Source organism: Neovison vison, chromosome 14 (assembly GCF_020171115.1).
Source record: "Neovison vison isolate M4711 chromosome 14, ASM_NN_V1, whole genome shotgun sequence".
NCBI lineage: Eukaryota > Metazoa > Chordata > Mammalia > Carnivora > Mustelidae > Neogale > Neogale vison.
In genome coordinates this window covers 30,398,485-30,421,944 of record NC_058104.1, presented here as the reverse complement: position 1 = coordinate 30,421,944, position 23,460 = coordinate 30,398,485, and the positions used below count along the sequence as shown (strand labels likewise).

General features: G+C 42.3%; 1 protein-coding gene across 2 annotated transcripts in view; it reads right to left on the bottom strand.

Annotated features, from left to right (window-relative positions):
* The window catches only part of IQCK (IQ motif containing K), a 122,859-nt gene that overhangs the window by 98,013 nt on the left and 1,386 nt on the right, over window positions 1–23,460 (bottom strand). For both annotated transcript variants that reach the window (XR_006382355.1, XM_044234087.1), the window contains exons 2-4: window positions 17,671–17,735; window positions 15,956–16,085; window positions 14,909–15,006 (exon numbers count right to left, since the gene is read on the bottom strand). Coding sequence is in view for 1 of the 2 variants with exons in the window: in XM_044234087.1 (XP_044090022.1) it covers window positions 14,909–15,006; window positions 15,956–16,085; window positions 17,671–17,735 (293 nt within the window). In the remaining variant the exon portion in view is untranslated. The remainder of the gene's footprint in view (window positions 1–14,908; window positions 15,007–15,955; window positions 16,086–17,670; window positions 17,736–23,460) is intronic.

Sequence of the window (23,460 nt, the reverse complement as noted above, 5' to 3'; positions counted from 1 at the left end):
AGCCTGTTATTGAACACTAGAGATAAAGAAATGAGTAAGCCATGGCCCCACTGTGGTTATTAATTTAATGTCCAGCAGCCAATCCCGGCTGGGCTGTAGCAGTGATGAATAGAGAGGATTAACCCCCTCTCCAGCTCCAGGTGTGAACCCCGATAAGGCGGTCCAGATAATTCCACCCCACCTGCCACTGAGACCTAAACCAATCTGGTCCACATTTATCCAGGCCCAAGAGATTCACTGAATGGAGAATGGGTGCGCAATCCATTTCAGACTGATAAGGTATGAGAGGAGATGTGCTGGGGCTTCTGGGAAATAATTTCCTTTGCTTTTCTAAATGAGCTTGGTCATTCTCTCCTTGTTGCTGAAGTAGGTGGGGGCAAAGCCTAGGCCAGCAGCAGTAGCTGTTTTGCCACTCTGAGGGAAGCTAGCCTGAGGATAAAACCAATTCTGCAAGAGGCCAACCAGAGATGCAGAAGAGAACCAAGTCCTCGAGTACATCACTGAGCTCCTAAATCAAATCAATCCTGAGGTCTTCCTTCTCTATCTCAGAACTGTCTAATTCCCTGAACCAATAGCAGTTTTCTGCTATTTGCAGCATAATGAGTCCTAGCCAAGATAGCTGCCCAGTATCCCTTCTGCCTTCTTTTGGTCACTGGACCCTAAGTTCCTTTTGGGGATCTACCCTTCCCTAGTTCTAAAGCTTTGTGCATTAGGTTAGGGATCCTTCCCTTTGCCCAACAGCCCACTGCCCACTAAATTCCCTGGTTCCAAGGACTGACTCCAAAGTGGTTAATAGACCTGAGTCTGTTCAATTAGAAACTCTGGAATTACTTTCTCTTTCTCAGCTACACTTGAGTCTATGAGACCTAGGCTGGTGTCACTGGTGGGGACTGTTTGAGGGTAGAGCCAAGCCAGAAGAAACAAAATCAAGAGATGGAGAGGCAACCACGTCATGAAGACATCATCTGGGCCCCAGATCAAGCTGTGGAAGATCTCCTCATGGGAGAGCATGTACAAATACAAACAAAAATCTTTTTCACTGAAGTGAGTTTGAATGGGGTTTTCTGACATTTTGAGGGGCTGGCCCTCAGAGTAAACTGGCAGATATGGGACAGGTTAGTTTGACATACTTAACACAGCCAACTAAAACACACTCTTTTGACGTCATACTATTTTTTACTGCTAACAATATCAACCTTTTATCAAAAACTGCTTATGGCAAAAATTATTAACCTCATTCTGAGTGCTCAAAATATTTTCAGAGATACATTGGAAAGAATTCCCAAGTGAAGTTTGCAACAGAGCCACTAAGCCAGCTCTGTTCAATATATCAGTCCAATTAAATTCTCATTTAGTTCTGATCTTTCATGTTCCAATTAAGCTAATCCAAAGGCATGGCTCAATGTCAGGGGATCACCAAGAACATTGAGCCAACTGTAATGTCTAATCTTTATGATGATATTTATGTGTTTCAAACTTAATTTGCTCCAGTGGAATACAACCCAATTCATGACAGAACAGGAGTGGTATTGTAGCCTTTTAATCAACCATCAGTCTGAGAAAAATGCTGAAGTTCTATCCTAACAATTGCACAGTTGATTTCCTACCTTAAGACCTCTTCCCCCTTCAGAATCACATAGATGGTGGGCATCCCAGGGGTCCCAGGGAAGGCAACTATAACTATAAATAAAAGACCAGGAAGGTCAATGTCAACAAAGATTCAACAAGGAACAAGCAAGTCTTCATGAAGATTCCACCCCCATGGAAACTCCTATCTCAGTATCGAAATTATTTGCAACCTAGCTTTACAGACAAGGTTCCAAGAGATCAAGGGGTCTAGAGCACTCTCTTTAAGATCTGCCCTCTGCTCAGAGAAGATGGAAAAATTGGTCAAGTCCTGTGCAAAAGGAAGCTTCTGGCAGAGGTTCTGATGATCCATCTCACCATTCCTGCCTGAAACAGGATTTATTCTTTTTTTTCACGGTCAACCTGGTCCCGTTTTCTCACTTGCTGCTAGCTGCATCTCTTCCTGAATCCCTCTTTCAAAACAGTCCTGAAAGACCATGGCTACCCCTTACTGAACACTCACCCTGTGCTAAGTGCTATACATGCAACTTCCTTATTCAATCCTCTCAAAAGTCCTGGTGAGGTGGGTACTAGGATTATTACCCTCCCCATTTAACAGATAAGAAAACTGAGGCTCATGGTTTAAGGAATCTTCCCTGGAGCCCAGAACTAACACAAGTTGGAGGGGGAGATTCGAGCCCACATGTGTGACTCCAGCACCCCTACCGTACCCTTCATCATTGTGTTCTGTCAGAGCCCTCCACATGGCCGAGTCTAATCTCCCACCAGTCTTTAACTCCCTGCAGGGCAGTCTCAACCCTCCTCTTCCTTACCTACTGCCCTCAGTTTTAGTCTTCTATTCCAAGCCTAAGGAAACTTTCTCCAACTTAATTTCGTTCTTATGTTATTGCTACTTTTCACTATAGCTATGCCAGTCACTGAGCTAAACATTTTTTTTTTAAGATTTTATTTATTTATTTGAGAGAGAATGAGTGAGAGAGAGCATGAGAGAGAACAAGGTCAGAGGGAGAAGCAGACTCCCCAGGGGGCTGGGAGCCTGATGTGGGACTCGATCCTGGAAGTTCGGGATCATGACCTGAGCCGAAGGCAGTCGCTCAACCACTGAGCCACCCAGGTGCCCTGAGCTACACATTTTAAATGCATTATCTTATTTAACTCTGATAAACTCTCTTATTACTACTAACCATAACCATTATCATTACTTCTATTTTATGGAGGAGGAATAGGAAGATTAAAATCAGAAGGTTCCAATGCTAGCAATGTCCAAAGTCACATATCTAGAAAGAGGTAGAACTGGGCCCTAAATTCAGGGGAGCACAGCTCTAAACTCTACGCTTATTCATGATGCTTCCCTTCCCCTGCCTCCCACATAAGAGCAGCAGGTACTACTACAAAAATCTGGGTAGTTCCAGGTTTTCAGAACAGGGGTCGGCAAACTTCTTCTTAAAGAGGCAGGTGTACATATTAGACTTGTGTCACAACTACTCAACTTAGCTCTACTGAAAAAGTACAAAAGTGCAAAAGTGGCCATAGACAATCTTTAAAGGAATGAGTGGGGCTGAATTCCAATAAAACTTGTTTTACAAAAATAGGCAGCTGGCCCCATAGGCCGTAGTTTGCCAGCCTCTGCTTTAGAACACTGTCAATCACTGATAGATGATCTTTCGTGCAGAAATATGGAAAAATCCAATTCTTGATTTGGGACACAGAAATGTGATTTTCAAGAAAGCTCTGTTTCACCTACTTCCTGGGTAACCCTTTTATTATTCTAAGGCATTAACAGTTTAAACATCTGTTGGATCAGTTATTAGTTTATGATTTGAGGTTTCTTGTTCCTCAAAAGTAGCAGGAGAAATTGCGACTCTCAAAACAACCAAGAGGGTCAATGACTTATTTTAAGGAGGTCCTTTTATATAGTTTTAATTTTTAAAAAAGATTTTATTTATTTATTTATTTGACAGAGAGAGAGGGAAGGAGGGAACACAAGCAGGGGGAGCAGGAGAGGGAGAAGCAGGCTCCCCACTGAGTAGGGAGCCTAATGCAGGGCTTGATCCCAAGACCCTGGGATCATGACCTGAGCTGAAGGCAGATGCCTAACAACTGAGCCACCCAGGCACTCCTAAGGTTGGTTCTAAAAAAGAATCAATTGAATCTTTTTTTCGTTTTTTAAAAAATGGCTCCCAGTCCTTTAGATATTAATTCTCAAGAGAAGTTTGGGACACTAGCTGTCTTCCTTTCTTTCTTGGTCACCGTGGCAGTGATTCTAGCAGCTTCTTCAGCCTTGGAGGGCTTTCATACTGCATTCTCAGGTTCTGAGCTCACCATATTATTTCCAAGAGTTATGTTTAGATTTTTACAAATATATATTATGTTTAAAAGGCCCTAGTATTTTTAGTATGATGAGGAAAGTCCATCCTTGGCCATCTGTAATACCCAGAAATTAGTAACAAGGATGCCACCTTCCATTTACTCAAGCAACAATGGGTCACCCAGTTGGAACCCTGGGGAGTAACATTTCTGTTGCAGATTCACTATTTCCCAGGCATCATGTTAATCGTGTTCACAACAGCTAATGTGTACTGTTTTCTCTGTGCCAGGCACTCTTTTAAATTTTACTGAACTCATTTATCCTCATGACAGCTACACATTATTGTTATTGTTATTGTTATTGTTACTATTATTCCCATTTTACAGATTAGGAAACAGGGACACAGAAAGGTTAAATACCTTGCCCAAAGTCCTTTACTCAAAGATGGAAGAGTATGAATTTGAACCCGGCTGGACTCTGGGGTTTGCTTTTTCACGCCTTGCCTCATTTAACCCTCTCAATAATCCCACCTGTTCTTTACAAATGAGGAGAGGAGGGAGTTGGAAACAAGCAGCTTCCCTGAAGTCACTAGGCTAGAGCCAGAAGTCAAACCTGTCACCTGCTGTCAGATCCATACTATTTCTAATACAGCATACGAGGTAAATTACAAAAAGGGTCACTGGTCTTTACCCCTCCTTGGATCCACACCTTCTGTGGGGTAGCTTTATAGATCTTCCCATTAAGAGGTGGAGGCTATTTCCTTAGTCCTTGAATCCAAGCTGGACTTGTGACTTGCTCTGGCCAATATAATGCCATGAAAGTAACAGTGTGCCAGTTCCAAGCCTCAGGCTCAAGAGGGCTTGAGAACTTCTACTCAAATCCTCATACCCCTGCCCGGCTACCATGTGAACAATCCAGGGTTCATCTGATGGAAGCTGAGAGACCAAGTCAAACAGAGATGGTGCATCCCAGCTAAGGCCATCCCAGACTAGCTGGTACCCAGCCTGCCTGGTAGTTACCCACAGACACATGAACAAGCCCAGTCAAGGCCAGAAGAATCTCCCAGCTGAGCACAGCCCAAATTACTGCCTTGTAGGAGAGTGAACTAAATAAATTGTTGTTTTAAGCCACTAACTTTTGAGGTTAAAAAGATTTTTACTTTATTACATAGCAAACGTTAACTGATGCCATGTCTAATAAGTGAAATGCAATTTATGGCCAAATGGTCATGTTCTCCCCAAGTAGCAGCCCGTCAAGAATGCTACCACAGCCATCTGGCAAAAAGCCATGCCCCTGAAAGCCAGAGGACAAAGCTTCAGAGCAGAAAAGGAAAATGCTGTCACAAAGCCACTGCCCTTTATATTGTAAGACAACCATGGGGTCACTCTCAGGTCAGAGCCTGTTGACTTTCTTTTTAAAGTCTTGTCTTTTGAGGATGACTTTGATTTTTAGAAACAAAAGCAACTCCTAGCCAAGTTTGGGAATGAAGTGATCAATGCTGCCATTGTTAAAAGGAAGAAAGAAAAGAAGCATGACTATAAAGTTATAATAAGATTTTCTTGCATGGTTTACAAACTGGATCTGACAGCAATTCCAAGAGCCTCAAAGGAAAGTATTTTCAACACTAACAGAGTTATTGACATACAGCAGGCCCCCCTTATCCAGGGGGTAGGTTCCAAGACCCCAGTGGATGCCTAAAGCTGTGGACAGTACTGAAGTCTGCATATACTATATTTTTCCTATAAATACATACCTATGATAAATTTAATTTGTAACATAGGCACAGTAAGACAACAACAATTATAACAATATGCTGAAAAAATATGCTGAAATAAAAGTCATATGAATGTGGTCTCCCTATGCCTCAGAATATCTTCTTTTTTTTTTTTAAAAGAATTTATTTATTTGATAGAGAGAGATCACAAGTAGGCAGATAGGCAGACAGAGAGAGAGAAGAGGAAGCAGGCTCCCTGCAGAGGAGAGAGCCTGATGTGGGACTCGATCTTAGGACCTGAGATTATGACCTGAGCCGAAGGCAGAGGCTTAACCCACTGAGCCACCCAGGCGCCCCTATGCCTCAGAATATCTTATTGTCCTGTACTCACCCTTCTTCCTCTACTGATGTGAAATGATGAAACGTCTGTGTTACAAGATGAAATGAGGTGAATGAGGGAGGGGTGTTAGGCTACTATTGACCTTCTGATGACCATTAGAAGGAGCATCACTTGCTTCTGGAACACGTGTGACCATAGGTCACTGAAACCTCAGCTTAGGGGGCATTGCTACAGTAGGAGTAAGTGTCTAGTTTGGAAGTCAGACTCCTGGGCTCCAACTCTGGCTCTTCCTCTGAGTGACCTTGTGAATGGGGGTACTTCTTGAGCCTCTGTTTCCTAAACTACAAAATGGGGGCAGTAAAACCACCCATTCCAAGGGTTGCTGTGATGATTAAATAAGATTGCAATGTGAAATAATGGCTGGCATATAGGAAGTACTCTATAAATGAATGCCATCAGTCACCACTGATTAATTGCTTAGTAGATGATTAAAAAATAGTCCTTCCCTTGGAGCCATATTTCATATTTAGGTATTAAATTCCAAAATGTGAAATTGGGATCTGTTGTCTGGACCCACTTCAATGCTATATTCACTCAAACATAACAAGGTCAGGTAAAAACCCAGTTTCCTCTACTCAGTATCTATGAGAAATGAAAACATATGTCCATATAATATTTATATGCAAATGTTCATAGCAGCATTACTCATAATAGCCAAAAAGGACAAACAACCCCAAACAAAATGTGGTATATCCATACCATTGAATACCATGCAGCAATAAAGATGAAGTGCTGATCGAAGCCACAGCAGAGATGAACCTCTCCAACACTGTACGACGTGAAATAAGCCCGACACAAAAGACCATCTATTATGTGATTCTAGTTATAGGAATTGTCCAGAAAAGGTAAATCTATGGAGATAAAAAGTAGGTTAGCTGTTGCCTGGGATTAGGGGTGGAAGTGAAGAGTGACCAGAAATAAGATTTGGGGGAGGGGGTATGGAAATGTTCTAAAATTAGATTATGGTGATGGCTGCATAACTCTATAAATTTGCTCCAGTTAAAATGAGTGGAAAAATTCCTTTTTTAAATTGTGGTAAAATATACATAATATCATCCTAACAATTTTTTAGCTGTAGTTCAGATGTGTTAAACACATTCACATTGTGTAACCCATCTCCAGAATTTCTCTCATCTTGCAAAACTGAAACTCTACCCATTAAACAACAACTTCCATTCCCTCCTCCCCACAGGCCCTGGCAACCATATGCCCCTTTCTGTCTCCAAATCTGACCACTCTAGGTACCTCTCATGTAAGCGGAATCATACATATAAATCATACTTTGTATCTGAACCCATGTTGTGTGTGTGTGTGTGTGTGTGTGTGTGTGTTGTGTGTGTGACTGGCTTATTTCACTAGGATAACGTCCACAAGGTACATTCATGTGGTAGCATAGGACAAGAAGAGTTCCTTCCCTTTAAAGGCTAAATAATATTCCATTGTATGAATATACCACATTTTTAAAATCCATTCATTCATGATGGACGCTTGGGTGAAATGAAAGGATTTTATGGTATCTAAATTATACTTCAATAAAGCTGGTTTGTTTGTTTTTTAGATTTTATTTATTTATTTGAGAGAGAGACAGCAGAGAGAAAGAGAGAGGGAGCCCAAGCTGGGGTGGCAAGACAGAGGGAGGAGGAGAAGCAGGTTCCCTGATGAGCCCCTGGGGCACAACACGGGGCTCAATCCAGGACCTGGGATCATGATCGAAGCCAAAGGCAGATGCTGAATCAGCTGGGCCACCCAGGCACCCCAGTAAAGCTGTTCTTGTTTTTTTTAAGTTTTTTTTTTTTTTAAAGATTTTATTTATTTATTTGACAGAGATCACAAGTAGGCAGAGAGGCAGGCAGAGAGAGAGGAGGAAGCAGGCTCCCTGCGGAGCAGAGAGCCCGATGTGGGGCTTCGATCCCAGGACCCTGGGACCATGACCTGAGCCGAAGGCAGAGGCTTTATCTCGCGGAGCCACTCAGAAACCCCAGTAAAGCTGGTTGTTTTTTTTTTTTTTAAAGTTTATTTATACAGTGTCCTGTTAATGGACTTTAAGGTCATTTCCATTTCTTTATATTTTAACCAATGTTGCATTTAATGTTCTTCTTCAGAGCTTCTTATTACAAAGACTGAGTTTTTCTAGCCATAGTTCAGATTCAGAAGGGAAATTTTTTTTTTTAAAGATTTTATTTATTTATTTGACAGACAGAGATCACAAGTAGGAAGAGAGGCAGGCAGAGAGAGAGGAGGAAGCAGGCTCCCTGCTGAGCAGAGAGCCCGACAGAAGGGAAATTTTTATGTCATAGAGTATATTTTCAATTTTACTAGGTTTTACTGAATTTTTCTCCAGATGGGTAGTACCAATTATACATACACATATACATACATATTTACACACACACACACACACAAACACACACACACACGAATTCCAGGGCACCTGGGTGGCACTTTGCTTTGACCCACGGAATGTGGTGGAAGGGATGCTGCTGGAGTTCCAGAGCCTCGGCGTCACACTTCTGCCTTTGCCCTCTTGACACACTGTCCCCAAACCACCAGGCTGTACAGGAGCACGGCTGGCCTACTAGAGGATGAGAGGCATGTGGCTAGCCAACCAGCGCCCAGGCTCCAGCCCTGTGCCTGAGGCCAGCTTGGGCCTCCCAGCCCTGCCCAGTCACCTGCTGAAAGCAGTCCCCTGAGTGAGTGGAGGTGAGACCAAGAGAACAGTCAGCCCACAGAAATAATAAATCACTGTTTTAGCCGTAAAGTTTCCAGGTTGTTTATGATACAACAACACAGCAATCAGGTAACTGTTAAGTAGGTAGTAAATATGATCTAAGCATTTCCTTTCAGGACCCGAAGAGGGCTCTATAAAGTGCGACAAGGGGGTACTGGGCCCAGTAAGGTGGAGAACCACTGCTGTGATGAGGTCCCCCTGCTCCTAAAATAAAACTCACGCTCTTTACTGGCTATACGATGTGGCCACTACAGAGCAACCTTGGCCACGTCACCTCCCAACTCATTCGCGTGCTCTGCTCCCTCCATTCTGGCTTCCTTTTCGTCCCTGGAATAGGTGACTGAATTTGGCCGTACTGGGTCATTAGGAAAACTCACAAGGAGTTGTACCAGAGGATTTTAGTGCCAAAGTACCCCAAGTTAAAGATAGAACACATGGTAAAAAGAAGGAGCTGAGTGATTAACTCAGTGTGTCAGTGAAAATTAAAAAGAAAGAAAATCACTTAGATGGGGGAGCAAAGTTAAACAGATGGGTTTGAAAATTTTATTTAGGGGCACCTGGGTGGCTCAGTGAGTTAAAGCCTCTGCCTTTGGCTTGGGTCGTGATCCCAGGGTCCTGGGGTCAAGCCCTGCGTCAGGCTCTCTGCTCAGCGGGGAGCCTGCTTCCCTTCCTCTCTCTCTCTGCCTGCCTCTCTGCCTACTTGTGGTCTCTGTCTATCAAATAAATAAATAAAATCTTTAAAAAAAAATGAAAATGTTATTTATTTATAACATACTTTTTATAATTACGAAAGTAAGTCACACTTATTATCAAGTTACCAAAATACTTTGGAGCAAAGGCCTCCCAATTTTCATCTCTCATCCAGCTGACATGTGACTCTATGCTTACTGGCTAACAAATTGAGATTCCATCATCTATATTCATTTACCTTTGGTTTGGTCTGTGTTCCGCATATGTCGGTATATATCCAGGAAATGACTGTACAGTAACTACTGTCAATCCACAGATGTACTTCCACCAACTATTTGTACAAAGTAATCATTTCCCTTTATCTTTCACAAAATATGGTTGTTTAACACAATATAAAATATGGCTAGCGCCCAGCTAATTTCACAGCAAAACTAAAAGGCCCATTAACTTTCTTTATAGATGGTCACTTCAGTGCCCTACAGACACCACCTACATCTCTGTGACCTTTCTTTCTTTTTTTTTTTAGATTTTATTTATTTATTTTAGAGAGAGTGAGAGAGTGCGCATGGGCACACATGAGTGGGGGCGTACAGAAGGAGAGGGAGAAGCAGAATTCCTGGTGAGCAGGGAGCCTGACTCCGGGCTCAATCCCAGGACCTGAGATCATGCTCTGAGTCAAAGGCAGACACTTAACCAAGTGAGCCACCCAGGGGCACCTTCTCTGTGACCTTTTCGTATGTAGCTGAAAACGACTATCTGGGGAAGGATTAAAGAAATCTCTTTCTCTTGTTAAATTCAACTCAAGAAAGGCACAGGGTCTTCATTTAATCTTAAGGCTGAGATAATTCAATCATTCATTTAAGGTTTAGTCTCCCAATTGTAATCTCCTCCAAAAATTAAGGACTAGGGAAATACCTGCTTGTTAAATAAACTGAATTTTATTCTGAGCATTGAAAAGATTAAAATATCTAATGATGAATAAACCATTTGATTAGGATCTTATGAATTTCACTAGAATTCAATTTGTAATATTGAAAATGACGTGTATAAAGGAACTGAATTATGAATAAATCAATATAAAAATCATTAAGCTTACAAGCTTGTCTGGTTGGAAGAATCAGGTTGGAAGCAAAGCCCGCCTGATTCTAGAGGCCCGGTTCTGAACCACTGGCCCATGTACCATAGATTGCTTCATGTGTTTGTGTGTGTGTGTGTGTGTGTGTGTGTGTGTCTTTGTCTAACTGGCCAAGTGCTCTTTGGCACAGTAATGAGAAGCCATTCATTATTCTCCACCCCTAGCCCCGCCCCCCCGCCCATGGTTTTATTCCCTCCAGTTTTCCTTGGAGTGTTACGGTACTCACGAGACAATCTAAATGAAGGATTCTACCCCACGAGGCCTCCATGAGGCCTGGTCTGGGTGACTGCCCCATACCTGCCTTGCTTCTCACTCCTTTTTTCCTATGGATTCCAGACCCATCTTTCATATCAGAATGTGGCCCATGCTTTCGGCAAGCCATTGGACCAACTACCAGCGTGGTCTGACGTCAAACTCCTAGACTCAGGAAGCAGAGCACTGCTCAGCTTGAATCTTGGCTCTATAACCACTAACTAGCTGTTTTCCAGAGCTTGTTGGTTAACCTTGGCAGTACAGGATCCTCATCTGAAGACTGAAATAAGAGCACCCACACTGGAGGGTTGCTGGGAAGATGAAATGAGTTTCAGCAGATCAAATATTTAGAACAATGTAAGGGCCCTAAAGTTACAAATAAAGATTTTATTTATTTGACAGACAGAGATCACAAGTAGGCAGAGAGGCAGGCAGAGAGAGAGGGAGGAAGCGGTCTCCCTGCTGAGCAGAAAGAGCCTGACGCAGGGCTCAATCCCAGGACCCGGAGATCATGACCTGAGCTGAAGGCAGAGGATTTAACCCACTGAGCCACCCAGGTGCCCCAGAAACTACTATTCTTCAATTCCAGCTTCTTGCTCAACTCTCTGGCTCTCCATCTGCTAGGAGGCCCCTTCAATTTTTAGAGGACTGCTTCTCACCCAGCTCTAGCTCTAAGGGAAGCCACTCTCAGTCTATCTTCCTCCAGAGGCAGTAAATTGAGACACCACAGGTATAGTTAGTAAATCAGCTCTTGTGTGTAACAGCTAGCACAAACTGACAAGCGCTCCCATAACTTAACTGCTATCTTAAAAACTGGCCCTGAATTTTGAGGAACTGTATTCATTCATCCAACAAATATTTAGTGGGTCCCTCCCTACCACTGCTAGAGCTACATCATAGAACAAAACAGAAAATAACAAAAGCAAGGAAACCTAACTATAAGTCAGCATTTTAAGGGCAAAATACAAATCAGCAATTATTTCTTGAGTGACCTAATATAAAAGCTGTTTCAAGATATAATTTGAGCGGCCCCAATAAACAATGAATTATGCTGCTGTTTAAGAGTTATTTGGATGCGAATTCAGTTGTGGGTGACAGATAAGAATGCCCCAGTTATGTAATTTTGGCTGGAGGCTGGTTATCATACAGTTTAAGCATCTATTCCCACTGACAGGATGTGAGGAACAGCTGAATTGAGAAAATGCAAATCTGTTGTGCAGATCTGGCTAAGAGGAGCTCCGCTTGAGTCTGACAAATGTTTCTGCAACTTTCAAGCCTTCAAAAATAACCCACAAAAGACTACGTGACCAGGGGGTGAAAAAGGAAGGAATTAGATTTAATTAAGAAATCCTAAATCAGAAAATAAAAGAGAAGTTAATGGTAAGCCACCCAGCTTGCATATTTGTAGTATTCAAATCACTGAGCTTCTGGGCAAAGCCCAAGGGAAGGCTAACCTTCTTTGGTGCCTGTGAACCTCATTAAGTACTTCCCCTCATCCTCCTGTAACAGGAGAACTTCTGCCATCCCCCTCCCCCTTTTTCTTTCTGCCATCCCTTTAATACGGGAGGAAAGAGGCTCACAGATCACTTAGGGCCCCACTGCATGGAAAGCAGTTGAGTAGGATTTGGGACTCCAGTGTGTCTGGCTGCCTTGAAAGTTTATCAATTTTTGCAAGCTAACGGTTTTAAGAACCTGTATTTTCTACATTCCTTGATCGCTCGTTAAGACATTTAAACTTCAATGCTCCGTTCAAACACCCTGCAGCATTTGATGTTTAGACTGGTTTCATTTAGTCCCCGCGGCAGCTCATCTGCAGGATGTCAAAGATGAAATATGAGTTGGCACAAGGATGCCTCATTAATCTCTAATACAAATAGAAATTTCTCTGATTCTTTAAAAGCACTTTATCATTGCTTGGAGGCTGGAAACTGTTTCTAGCCCCCTCATTACAGAATTATTTATGGGCAAACAGTAGACATTTAACCCTCCATGTAAAATCTTAATTACTGCCCTTTCAGCTGATTTTTGTGTCCTCTGAAGGGGTATAAATGAGTAGAATAACAGTTGAAGAAATCAGAACAAAGTCTGCACAGTGGAATATAGCTGCACCAAGGTCTAGACGTGCATTCACGGCTCCTGGATCCACTCTCGTTTCCCCATGTCCGCTCTTTTTTTTTTTTTTTTTTTTAAGATTTTAGTTATTTGACAGACAGAGATCACAAGTAGGCAGAAAGGCAGGCAGAGAGAGGAGGAAGCAGGCACCCTGCTGAGCAGAAAGCCTGATGGCAGGGCTTGATCCCAGGACCCTGGGATCATGAGCTGAGCTGAAGGCAGATGCTTAACCAACTAGGCATCCCTTGTTTGTGGTTTTCATGAGGTCAAGGCCATAGCTGGTCCTCTCTGTGTCCTTTCCTAGGGTCTGGCCCAGTCATCAGTACACAGTAGGATTTAATAAATATTTGTTGAACAGAACTGAACTTGGGTGACTTACTCTGTCTCTGGATACTCTATACGCATATTCAAACACAGGTTATTCCACTGTGCTCATGTCATTGTTTAATCATTGTGTGCCATCCTTTGTTCAATCTCATAAAAGCCATGGAACCTGAATATACTATGGCCAACAGCAAGATTTTTAAAAAAGATCCCTGAAATGTGACCTGTAGGATAGTCAGGTCTCCCTCATTTAGCAGCAGGATCTGAAGTCGGAGAGACAAAGCCCCTGACAATGGCAGGGTCAGGCTAGGGGCTCTGCTGTCTGGTCCCTGGGCTCACTACCATTCCACCCGGCTGCACTTTGCACCTGTTAACAGCACACAGTGGAGGGGGAAGGTCAGTTATGAATGGGGGATGGACATTTAGCCCTCAGGAGAAGCCAAATGAGCAAATGAAAAGAAATATAATAAGTTCAGATTTTATAACCTATGGCAAGTAACAAATTTGTTCTTCAGAAAACAGATATGGATGTTTTAAAAAATCAGCATTTCCTGGAGCTATTTAGAGGACAGCTTCCAACTTCCATCATTTGGGAGGGATGAAATTAGGATTATCTAGGCTATGGGTGTGTCCTTAGTATATAAAAGCACCATCTGGGTGACAGGCAGTTCTTCTCAGAGACGGACTGTGCTGAAGGGTAACCAGAGAGCTGACACCATTAGCTGTGAGTGCTGAGGGCCCTGGGACGTGGCGAGCTGACCGAGACTTGCGCGGCAGTTACTGCCGATTTTTTAAGTATCATTTTGAATCATAACTTGGATCTGAATCCTAACTCCGCAAATTCATCTTGATCCCCTTTGTAAATCTCTTTGTTCTTCTGTTTCCTCATCTGTAAAATATAGGGGATACTAATAGAAGGAATCTCATAGGGCCATTGGAGGGCTGAATGAAATAGTGAATGGTAAAGCATTTAGGCAAAGCACCTGGCACAGAGCAAGCACTTGGTCGATATTAAATATTGTTGCTATTTTATTCTCTTCATGCAGGCCATCTGAAATTCTAGTATTCAAAGCTGTGCACGGAACACACGCACCCTTAAGTATCCTGTCAACCGTAGAAAAGAGGGTGCTCCCACAGGGGTATTTATGGGAGGGTGCTCCAGGATTCGAACTCCGTTCACACAGAAAGCTGGATGCAGTGTGACCACGAGTAATGCTTAGCGAGCACTGACGGTGGGTCAGGCTCTCCTGAAACAAGCTACACGCATGATACTGAGCATGAAGTGGAGTATGGAGAGGCCAGAGGTGGGAAGATCAATCCAGAATCAGATAAAATAGAAGGCGAGCTTTCATCATCATACACAGTCAGTGGGAACCAATAAACCTGGTAGATGCCAGTTGCCCAGGAGAAGGGCAGGCAGGGAGGCCAAGAAGGCGGAAAACCTCTTTGGAGCCAAGCGGCCAGACAGACGGCGGTGCATGTGTGTGCACAACTAGATGTCACGGCTGCATTTGAGTAAGTGACCGGAACACAGCTCTCCTTCCCAAAGGGATTGTTTTGAGAATGACCACTTGATGGTCCTGAGATAATGAGGTACCATCTGATAAAAATGAATTACTAAGCATTTAGAAATAAAGAAACTCCACAGAGCAACTGACCTCAAAACATTTTTCTTTCTTTGCTTGGTGAAGCAGGCTAGCCATTCCGGGAAGCAGAACTGGAAAGATGAATGTTTCCAGATATTCCTTGGGGGAACCTAAACCAAACAAATAAACAAAAAAATCCTACTAAAAATCCCAAATGGCCCAGATGATCTGGGAGAAATGTTTGTTTCTGAACCAAAAGAAGATACTGTCCGTGAAGTAACAGGACCTTAAATGTTGCATTTACTTCAGAGTGCTGAGTTGGGCTGTGTTATTAAAGAAACTGAAAATATGTTTCTGAGCCTCTGTGAACTGGCGAGGATGTAGACCGGGTCCTGCACAGGGCTGGGGCCAAAGGCACAGCAAGGAGGCCAGTGTGGCTGGAGGGAAAATAAGCAAGGGAAGTGTGGTAGCAACGAGGAGGAGAGAAACAGGTTGGGGGTACAATGGATGGGGCATTATGTCCACATTAATGGTGGTGGTGGTTGCCAAGGCCCAAAGCTCACTAGCAGAGAGAACAGAACAAAATGGTAGGAGAGGTCTGGCCCCAGGGAGGGCCTCAGGAACTGGCCCCAGGGAGAAGATGGAGCAAGTCTACACCTCTGACTTCAACCCACAAGACAGGGCAGCGTGATACTTTCATCCACCTTTTAGATTCCCCCCTTTGATTTTAATGTAGAATCAAGGTATGCTTGCTGTTATTTATCATCTTTCTTATATTTCATCCTTAAAGATAAACCAGTAGGATAAAGTTACTTCTCTTAGAAATAAAAATTAAGGGGCGCCTGGCTGGCTCAGTCAGTAGAGTATGTGACTCATGATCTCAGGGTCACGAGTTAAAGCCCCATGTTGGGCATGGAACCTACTTAAAAATTTTTTTTTAAAAATATAAGAAAATTCTGATATGTATTAAAAAAATCAAAGATAAAATTAAACTTAAAATAAGAAGATATTCTTTCATATTTTTGTGGTCTCCCTGAGGTCTGTCTACCCCATTCCCACCCTGTAGTTTTGCAATATTACAAGCCCCACATTATAAAAGACAAAATCTCCCTTACTTACAGGTTTTTGGATGAACTGTTTCCAACTTGACTTGAGGACAGAGTACATGCGAGTCCATGGTCAAATGAGGAGCTGAATAAACGTGCTCTGTATTGAAGCCATGGAGAACCGTTTCCTCTAATGGTGAAACCTGATGGGGGGGGTTGGGGGAGAATCAATTCATATAAATAGTTTAAATAACTGTATTTTCCTGTGTAACCTAACAAAGGATAAAATTCTGTTTTAACTTCAGGTTCAAGGGGGGCACAATGAGTACAAATCTTTGTGCCCTCTTCCCTTCTGAGACACCTAGAAATGACAAGCAAGGAATAAAGCCCTAATAGAGAAAAAGAACAGGAGAACGGTTATTGGATGAAAGATTTGCAAACATTTCCAAAAGTAACAGAGATGAAGCCTGTGGTCAAGGAAGAGAGGGAAGGGTAGCCCAGGATCCATAAGAGGATCCCACTGTGCCAGTGGATGGGAGTCTCTCTTCCCAACAAAATTCCAGAAGGCTTTAATCCCCTCAGAGGATGGAAATGAGAAAAAGAATGATAAACAGGAGGGGTTAAGTGAAAATCCAGCTGGGGCTCCACTGGCCTGCTGTCTACATTTCCCCTCCTCCTGCTTCTTCTCCTTTCAATATACATAAAGCTCCATTCCCACCCTGTTTTATATCCAGTTCTCTCTCCTCCTAGTGACTCTAGTGATTTCCAATGACTCCTAGGATTGGCCAAGCTAATAGATGAAGTGGGGGTGGGGGAGAAGCTCTCCATTGATTTGGAGGCTCTCTGCCTGCAACCCTGAAGAAAAGTCTTCCATTAGACAATCACTCCCCACCAGCTCCTAGTCAATGTTTCTATTCATAGAAGAGACTCATTCAGAAGACAAACGCACAAGGATGACTGCAGAAGAAATCATACCAGCTACACAGAAAAATCTACTCAGATCCCCATTTTAAATTTTGAATAAGTAACAAAATTTCTCTACACAAAAACATCAACAGCATAAAGGACAGATATCAAGATTTACCAAGAAAAACTGACTCCAGAAAAAAACACGATTCAGGGAAGGGAACTGTAATTGGTATCTGCAGAAACATTTGAGAAAGCATTACATCCACAGAGCTAGAACAGGACACTACGAAAAAAGAACAATCACAGGCAAGAAATTCTTAGAATCTCTAGTAGTGGTGGCTGCAATAACCTACTGGAATTCTAGAGACTTAGGTCTGGGTCCTTTCTCTGTGACTCTGTTCAATTCCCTGAATCTCTCAGAGCCTTGCTCTTTTATTTTAAACTCTATTAAGCCCGTATTTTACTTCAAGTATACTGTCTGAGGGCCCCCCTTCCTTGGCCCTCTTAGAAAGGTCTTTTTTATCTTGCCCACACTGGTATGCATAGAGAAATGTGCTCTCTCCCCAAGTATGCCCAACATGGGCATGTGTTGGCTCCTTCAGAAAGAACTTTTCTCATCCAGGATCTCATCTGAGCCCCAGAGAGGTCCTGCGAGTTAGTCAAGGATTATCTGCTCCATTTACCAGAGGTGGAAACTGAGGGTCAGAAGGGTTATATGATGCCCTCTAACTGACACATTAGTAGTAGAAGAGCTAGGACCGGCCCCAATTTCTGGTTCTAATTCCAGTGCCTTCCCTTTCCCACCTCCTTAACTCATGACATCAGCACGATTGTCACATAAGAGCCTTTCATTTAGGTTGGGGCCTGGATGATACTCACAGAAATCATAGCTTCTTGTTTGACTTTACATCCCTCTGGAAAGGGAGGCAGCTCAGCTTCATACTCTAAAGGGAGCAGGGAAAAAAAAATCCTTAATTCCACACTTCATTGCAGTTTGTGATATAATTTCTTTTCCTCTGAAGAAAACATTCTTAAATCTTAATTTGGTTGATGTTTTATCGAAATGAAAACAACTGGCTACTATAGGTTAATAACTACTGTGAACCACCTTATTTAAAATGGATGAAATGATTGTTCTCTTGTATGCCAGACTCAAGGCTTTATGTAAGAATTTGAGCCTCTTTTGCTGAGAAGGTACAACTTTAGATTTTGCTCCCAAATTATGATAACTACATGGAATAAAAGGAGGAAGAGGATGGGACAGAGGCCAAGGGAAGACACCAATAGCTACGTAGAGAGGAGGGGAGGAAAGGAAAAAGAGGAGCACATGGTGGGAGGGCACTGTAAAAGCAACAGAGAGATGAGCTGTGTCTTGCAGCCATGAGGATGAGCGTGAAGGCAGGATGGCCTGATCGGGGTATGCTTCTGGAAGAGCAATCCCATAAAGACCCCACTACTCAAAAAGTGTGCCCAAGAACCAATAGCATCAGCATCTCTGGGGAGTTAGAAATGCAACACCTCAAATCCACTCCTGACATGCTGAATCTGAGCCTTCATTTTAAGAAGATCCCAGGTGACTTGTATGCACAAGTGGGAGTAGTTCTGCTTTAAACTCCAGTAGCTTCCTATCCTGGCTGCACACAAGAATCACTGGGGAAGGGGTGTGTGGGTGGCTCAGTGGGTTAAGCCTCTGCCTTCTGCTCGGGTCATGATCTCAGGGTCCTGGGATTGAGGTCCGCATCAGGCTCTCTGCTCAGCGGGGAGCCTGCCTCCCCCTCTCTCTCTGCCTCTCTGCCTACTTGTGGTCTCTGTTTGTCAAATAAATAAATAAAATCTTAAAAAAAAAAAAAAAAAAGAATCACTGGGGAACTTTTTGAAAATAACTTTCTGGAGTTGGGCCCGGACATTCTGATTCAATGGATCTAGGGTAGAGGCCCGGGAATCTGTATTTTTAAAGCTTTCCAGCTGATTCTTTTTTTTTTTTTTTTTTTTAAGATTTTTAAAAATTTATTTATTTGACAGAGAGATTACAAGTAAGCAGAGAGGCAGGCGGGGGAGGTGGGGGGAAGCAGGCTCCCTGCTGATCAGAGAGCCCGATGCAGGGCTCAATCCCAGGACCCTGTAATTATGACCTGAGCTGAAGGCAGAGGCTTAACCCACTGAGCCACCTAGGTGCCCCTAAAGCTTTCCAGGTGATTCTAATGTGCAGTGAGGTTGCCAGGTTTCAAGGCTGCTCACAGTCAACATGTTGGAGAGCCTAATGCAAAGAACAGTCCATACAAGTTCTGGAGGGTAACAAGAACTATTGCTTGGAGAGGGACAGAAGTGCTTGGGGCTAAATTAGTTACATCCCTAAAAAAGAGTGGTAAGAATATTTCTGGCAAAGTCAATGTTTTAATGACAAATATAGTTACTTTGCAGCAATGAGGAAAAACAGTTTCTGAGCAAGATGGTATCAATGGAATGAATAAAATTGTATTGGACACATAGTTCTTTGGTTACCTTGTTCCTCGTCAGTGAAGCATCTCTTGACTTTTTTTTTCTTAACTCCTAGGTGTCAGGCTGGGGACCAGTATGTCAGCCTGTAGGTTGCAAGGAATCTTGCCCAGTACCAGCTATATTAGTTTTCTAATGCTATGTAAAAAATCACCACAAACTTTGCAACATAAAACAACACAAATTTATTATTTCACAGTTCCCGTGGGTCAGGAGTCCAGTATGGGTCAGGATCTCATCAGGCTCAAATCAAGGTGTTGGCTGTTCATGGCTGTGATCTCATCTGAGGGTTGTGTCCTCTTCTAAGATCATTGGTTGTTGGCAGGATTCAGTTTCTTGTGGCTGTAGGTTTGAAGCTCTCATTTTCTTTTTGTTGGTGGGACTCTCAGCTCTGAGAGGGCACCCTCAGTCCTTGTCATGGACAGTTCACATGTGGTTATTTGCTACTTCAAGGCGAACAGGAGTCTCTTCTGCTTTAATGACTTTGACTTAAGGCTCACCTGATTAGGTCACGCCCACTTACAGTGATCTTCCTAACTTAAAGTCAATTGATGACAAACTTCAATAATGTCTGGAAAATCCCTTGATGGCAATGCCTAGATTTGTGTGTGCAGAAGGGAGTGGGAATCCTTGGAGCCATCTTAGATTTCCATCCACCATAACAGCTTGAGCTCTACCACTTTGCTTTCCTCTCAAGCAAGCATGTAAACTCACTGTTCTTTCCCAAACACTTTGAGAAACACAAACATGGTGTGAAAACTACTTATTCAGACTTAGGATATACATACTTAGAGCTTTGTCTGATGACAAAAGCAATACACGCTATCATGAGGAAATTCCAAATAATATAGACCTGTCTTGTGTAAAGAGTATAAGTCACATCCAATCCCACTGTAACCCATAACCACTGTATTTCAACGTATTTACTAACGTATGCATATAACACACAAATACATTTATTTATGTTAGATCTCCTAGACCATGTCAAATCATCCATCCACTCATAGCACAGTCCTTTTTCTTCATAATTCTTATCAGTTTTATCCTTATTTGAAGTTTGTAAAAATTAATGACTGTGTTTAGTGAGGGAAATTGTCCACGTCTGTTTATGCTCACCATCATATTCCCAAAGAATACTTGCTGAATGAATGAATGAATGAATGAACAAAATGAAGAATATAGCAAGTTACTTTGGATTCTTTATCTATTCTTTTGTTCACACTGAGAGCCTCCTATGTGCCAAGAACCATTCTAGGTGTTGAATCTTGGCCATCTTTCAAGATCGCTACCTATATGATATGCCACAATTATTTAACCAGTGTACTTCATGAGTGCTTAGGTTGTTTCCAATTTTTCATTATTACAAACAATGGTGCCAGGAGCATCACCATATATACATATATGGTGATATATATATTGATTGGAAAGGAGATATTGTTATAGGAGTAATTCTTAGATGTGGAATTGTTCTGTTAAAGGAAAAAATAATTTAAAATTTCGACCAAATTGACAAATGTTCCTCCAAGAAGTTTATAACAATTTATACTACTAATAGTAAGATTGTTTCTCCAGGGTATTACCAATCTTATATATATTTAAATGATATTTTGCTTTTATTTGCATTTGTTATTTATTAAGTTTCCTTAATTCTCGGTTTCCTCAATTTTGCCTGTACAACAGGCAAAGCCCTGAGTTGCTGTGAGGTTTAAATGAGAGGAAAAGCTTCTAGCACAGGGTCTGGCACATAGAGCAGCTCAATAAATGTTGCCAATAGTATGATTTGAGCAAATGGTAGGTGATGAACCTAAAAAAAAAACAACACACACACACACACAAAAGAAACAGGATCCAGATCATTAAGGGGCTTAGATCTTAAGCTAAAGAGTTTGTTTACCATGATAGCTATGAAAATCATCGTAGGTCAAGGCATGATGTGGTCAGATTTGAATTTTAGAGGGGTTCCTATGGAAGAGGGTCTGGATAGAGGACTTCCGGAATTAAAAAGCTATAGCAGCAATCCAAACAGGGTGTGGTAAGGGCCTGATCTACAGCAGCAGCCATGAGAATTGGGGGTGAGGAGGTGGGGCTTACAAATGTTAAGCAGGTAGAATCTATAGGGATTGGAGAATGTGGGGATCATGAAAAGCAAATGGGAAACATGTTAAGATGAATCTTAATGATTCACCTTATGATGAATCCAATGAGGATTTAATGGTGAAATCCAGGGAGGATTTCTGGACTGGGTAGCTGAGTGCATGATGGTGACACTCGAGAATGAAAGTTGCGGGGTGTCTAGAATAGTGCCTGGAGTCATTCCTAGCCTAGCACTTAAAACAGTTCACAGCATGGGTAGATAGGTGGACAGAAGAGATGAGAATAATTTCACTGGAACCATGAGGGAAGTAGGAGCTAGTGTGCGCTGGGTTGATAAAAGGAGTGACAGTGGTATGAACAAGGGCAGTGTGTTCTTTCCAGAGGCTTGGCCGAGAGAAGAAAAGGGATAAACAAGAGCTAGAAGATAATACGTGCTAAGGGAGAGGTTTTTCTCAAGATGACAGACCACAGGATGTTTGGAAGGAAAAGTCAGTAAAGAAGTTATATGTAAGAGACAGGGTGACAGAGCAGGGTCCTGGGATGCCGAGAGGATGGTACCCAAGCCCAGATGCCGGCCGAGCTGCTAGTAGCAGGGTACGTGTGCAGATGCAAATATGTTAATCGGTATAAGGAAGTTGAAGGATCCCCTCCCTGCCTCCAAATGTCTGACTCTTCTCAATGAATGTCTCCTACAGTTACTAAGTGATACCATCCAACATCTGAAGGGGGTTAGAAACTTGGGGCTAGTAGATGGGGGCAACGGAAGAAGTCGCTGAGGGATGTTGACTGACAGGCAGTGTGAGAGCCCCCTGGTGTCACTTTTCTCCAGCTGTACTGAGCTGCTGCTCTAAGGTTACAAGGATTGATTCAGAGCTGGTCCATGCTGGTATCTGGCAGGTGGGATGAAGGAACCTGATTTTACAACAGCTGTAAGGGTTGAGGTTGCAGAGTATTTGGAATAATGAACCAATGGCAATAATGAGGATGCTGATGAGAGTAATAACAGCAATAACAAAACAGGAGACTGTAAGCTCCCATACTTTGACTCGGTCTTCGTTAAAACCATAGTTAAATATCATGTCACAAGCAAGAATAAGATTTAATTAGAAGCCTTGGCAGGAAAGAACTTTATTGATACTGATACAAGTGCCCTTGAGCATACAAAACTCAGAGGTAGTCATCACTGGAAAGTTGAGAGCGAAAATTAAAATTAAAGAAAAATTACAAGTTGTCAAGTTATATAAACACATGTATACACACACACACACACACAGAGCATCAACCAGGTAGGACAGTCTTAAGTCAGATATTTACCTATTCTGTATTTCTTCCTGAAATTGAGGAAGGTCTATTTGCTGTGATGAGTTGTTTTTTAAATGAAGATGTACTAATAGAACTTAACAGTTAACCTCAAGCATAGGATTACCACAAAGCCTGCTTTTCATGTTTGTTGTGAGGCACGAAATTTACCCTTTATATGCTTGTTATAGGCAACTCCATGTTAGAACAGTTAAGAAATTCATCTGGTTTAAAATAATCATGATAGAGCCTTAGTATATAATTCACCATCTCTGACCCCATTAACTTCGTGATGTAACTCTATCACTTTGTGAGTAGCAGTTTACTTGCTTTTCAGAGAGCGTCAAACCTCTTTGTCTTTGCTTTTCCCTACAGGGCTATTTGACCAAAATAATCTTCTGACTTTAAAACACAAGGCACACTGTGTTTCATTGTTATCAACAATGAACATTTATTGAGCTCTTTCTAAATGCCTGACCGTATGCTAATCACCTTCACAAATACTATCTTACCTGGTCCTCACATCAGCCCCGTGAGGTAGGTAAGCAGTTTCCCTTAGACAACACACCAGTAATGAACTCTGTTACAAAGAACTGTTTGGCTTGGAGAAGTCAAAACTCCTTCCACTATTCTGGGGAAAAGACATTCACAACTACCTTCAGATATGAGTGGTTTCTTTAAGGTAGAGTGATCAACTTGGGTCATGACACCAAGGGGTTAGGACCAAAGGGTAGAAATTACAGGGAGAACTTTGATTTTTCTAAATATAATGTGAAACTG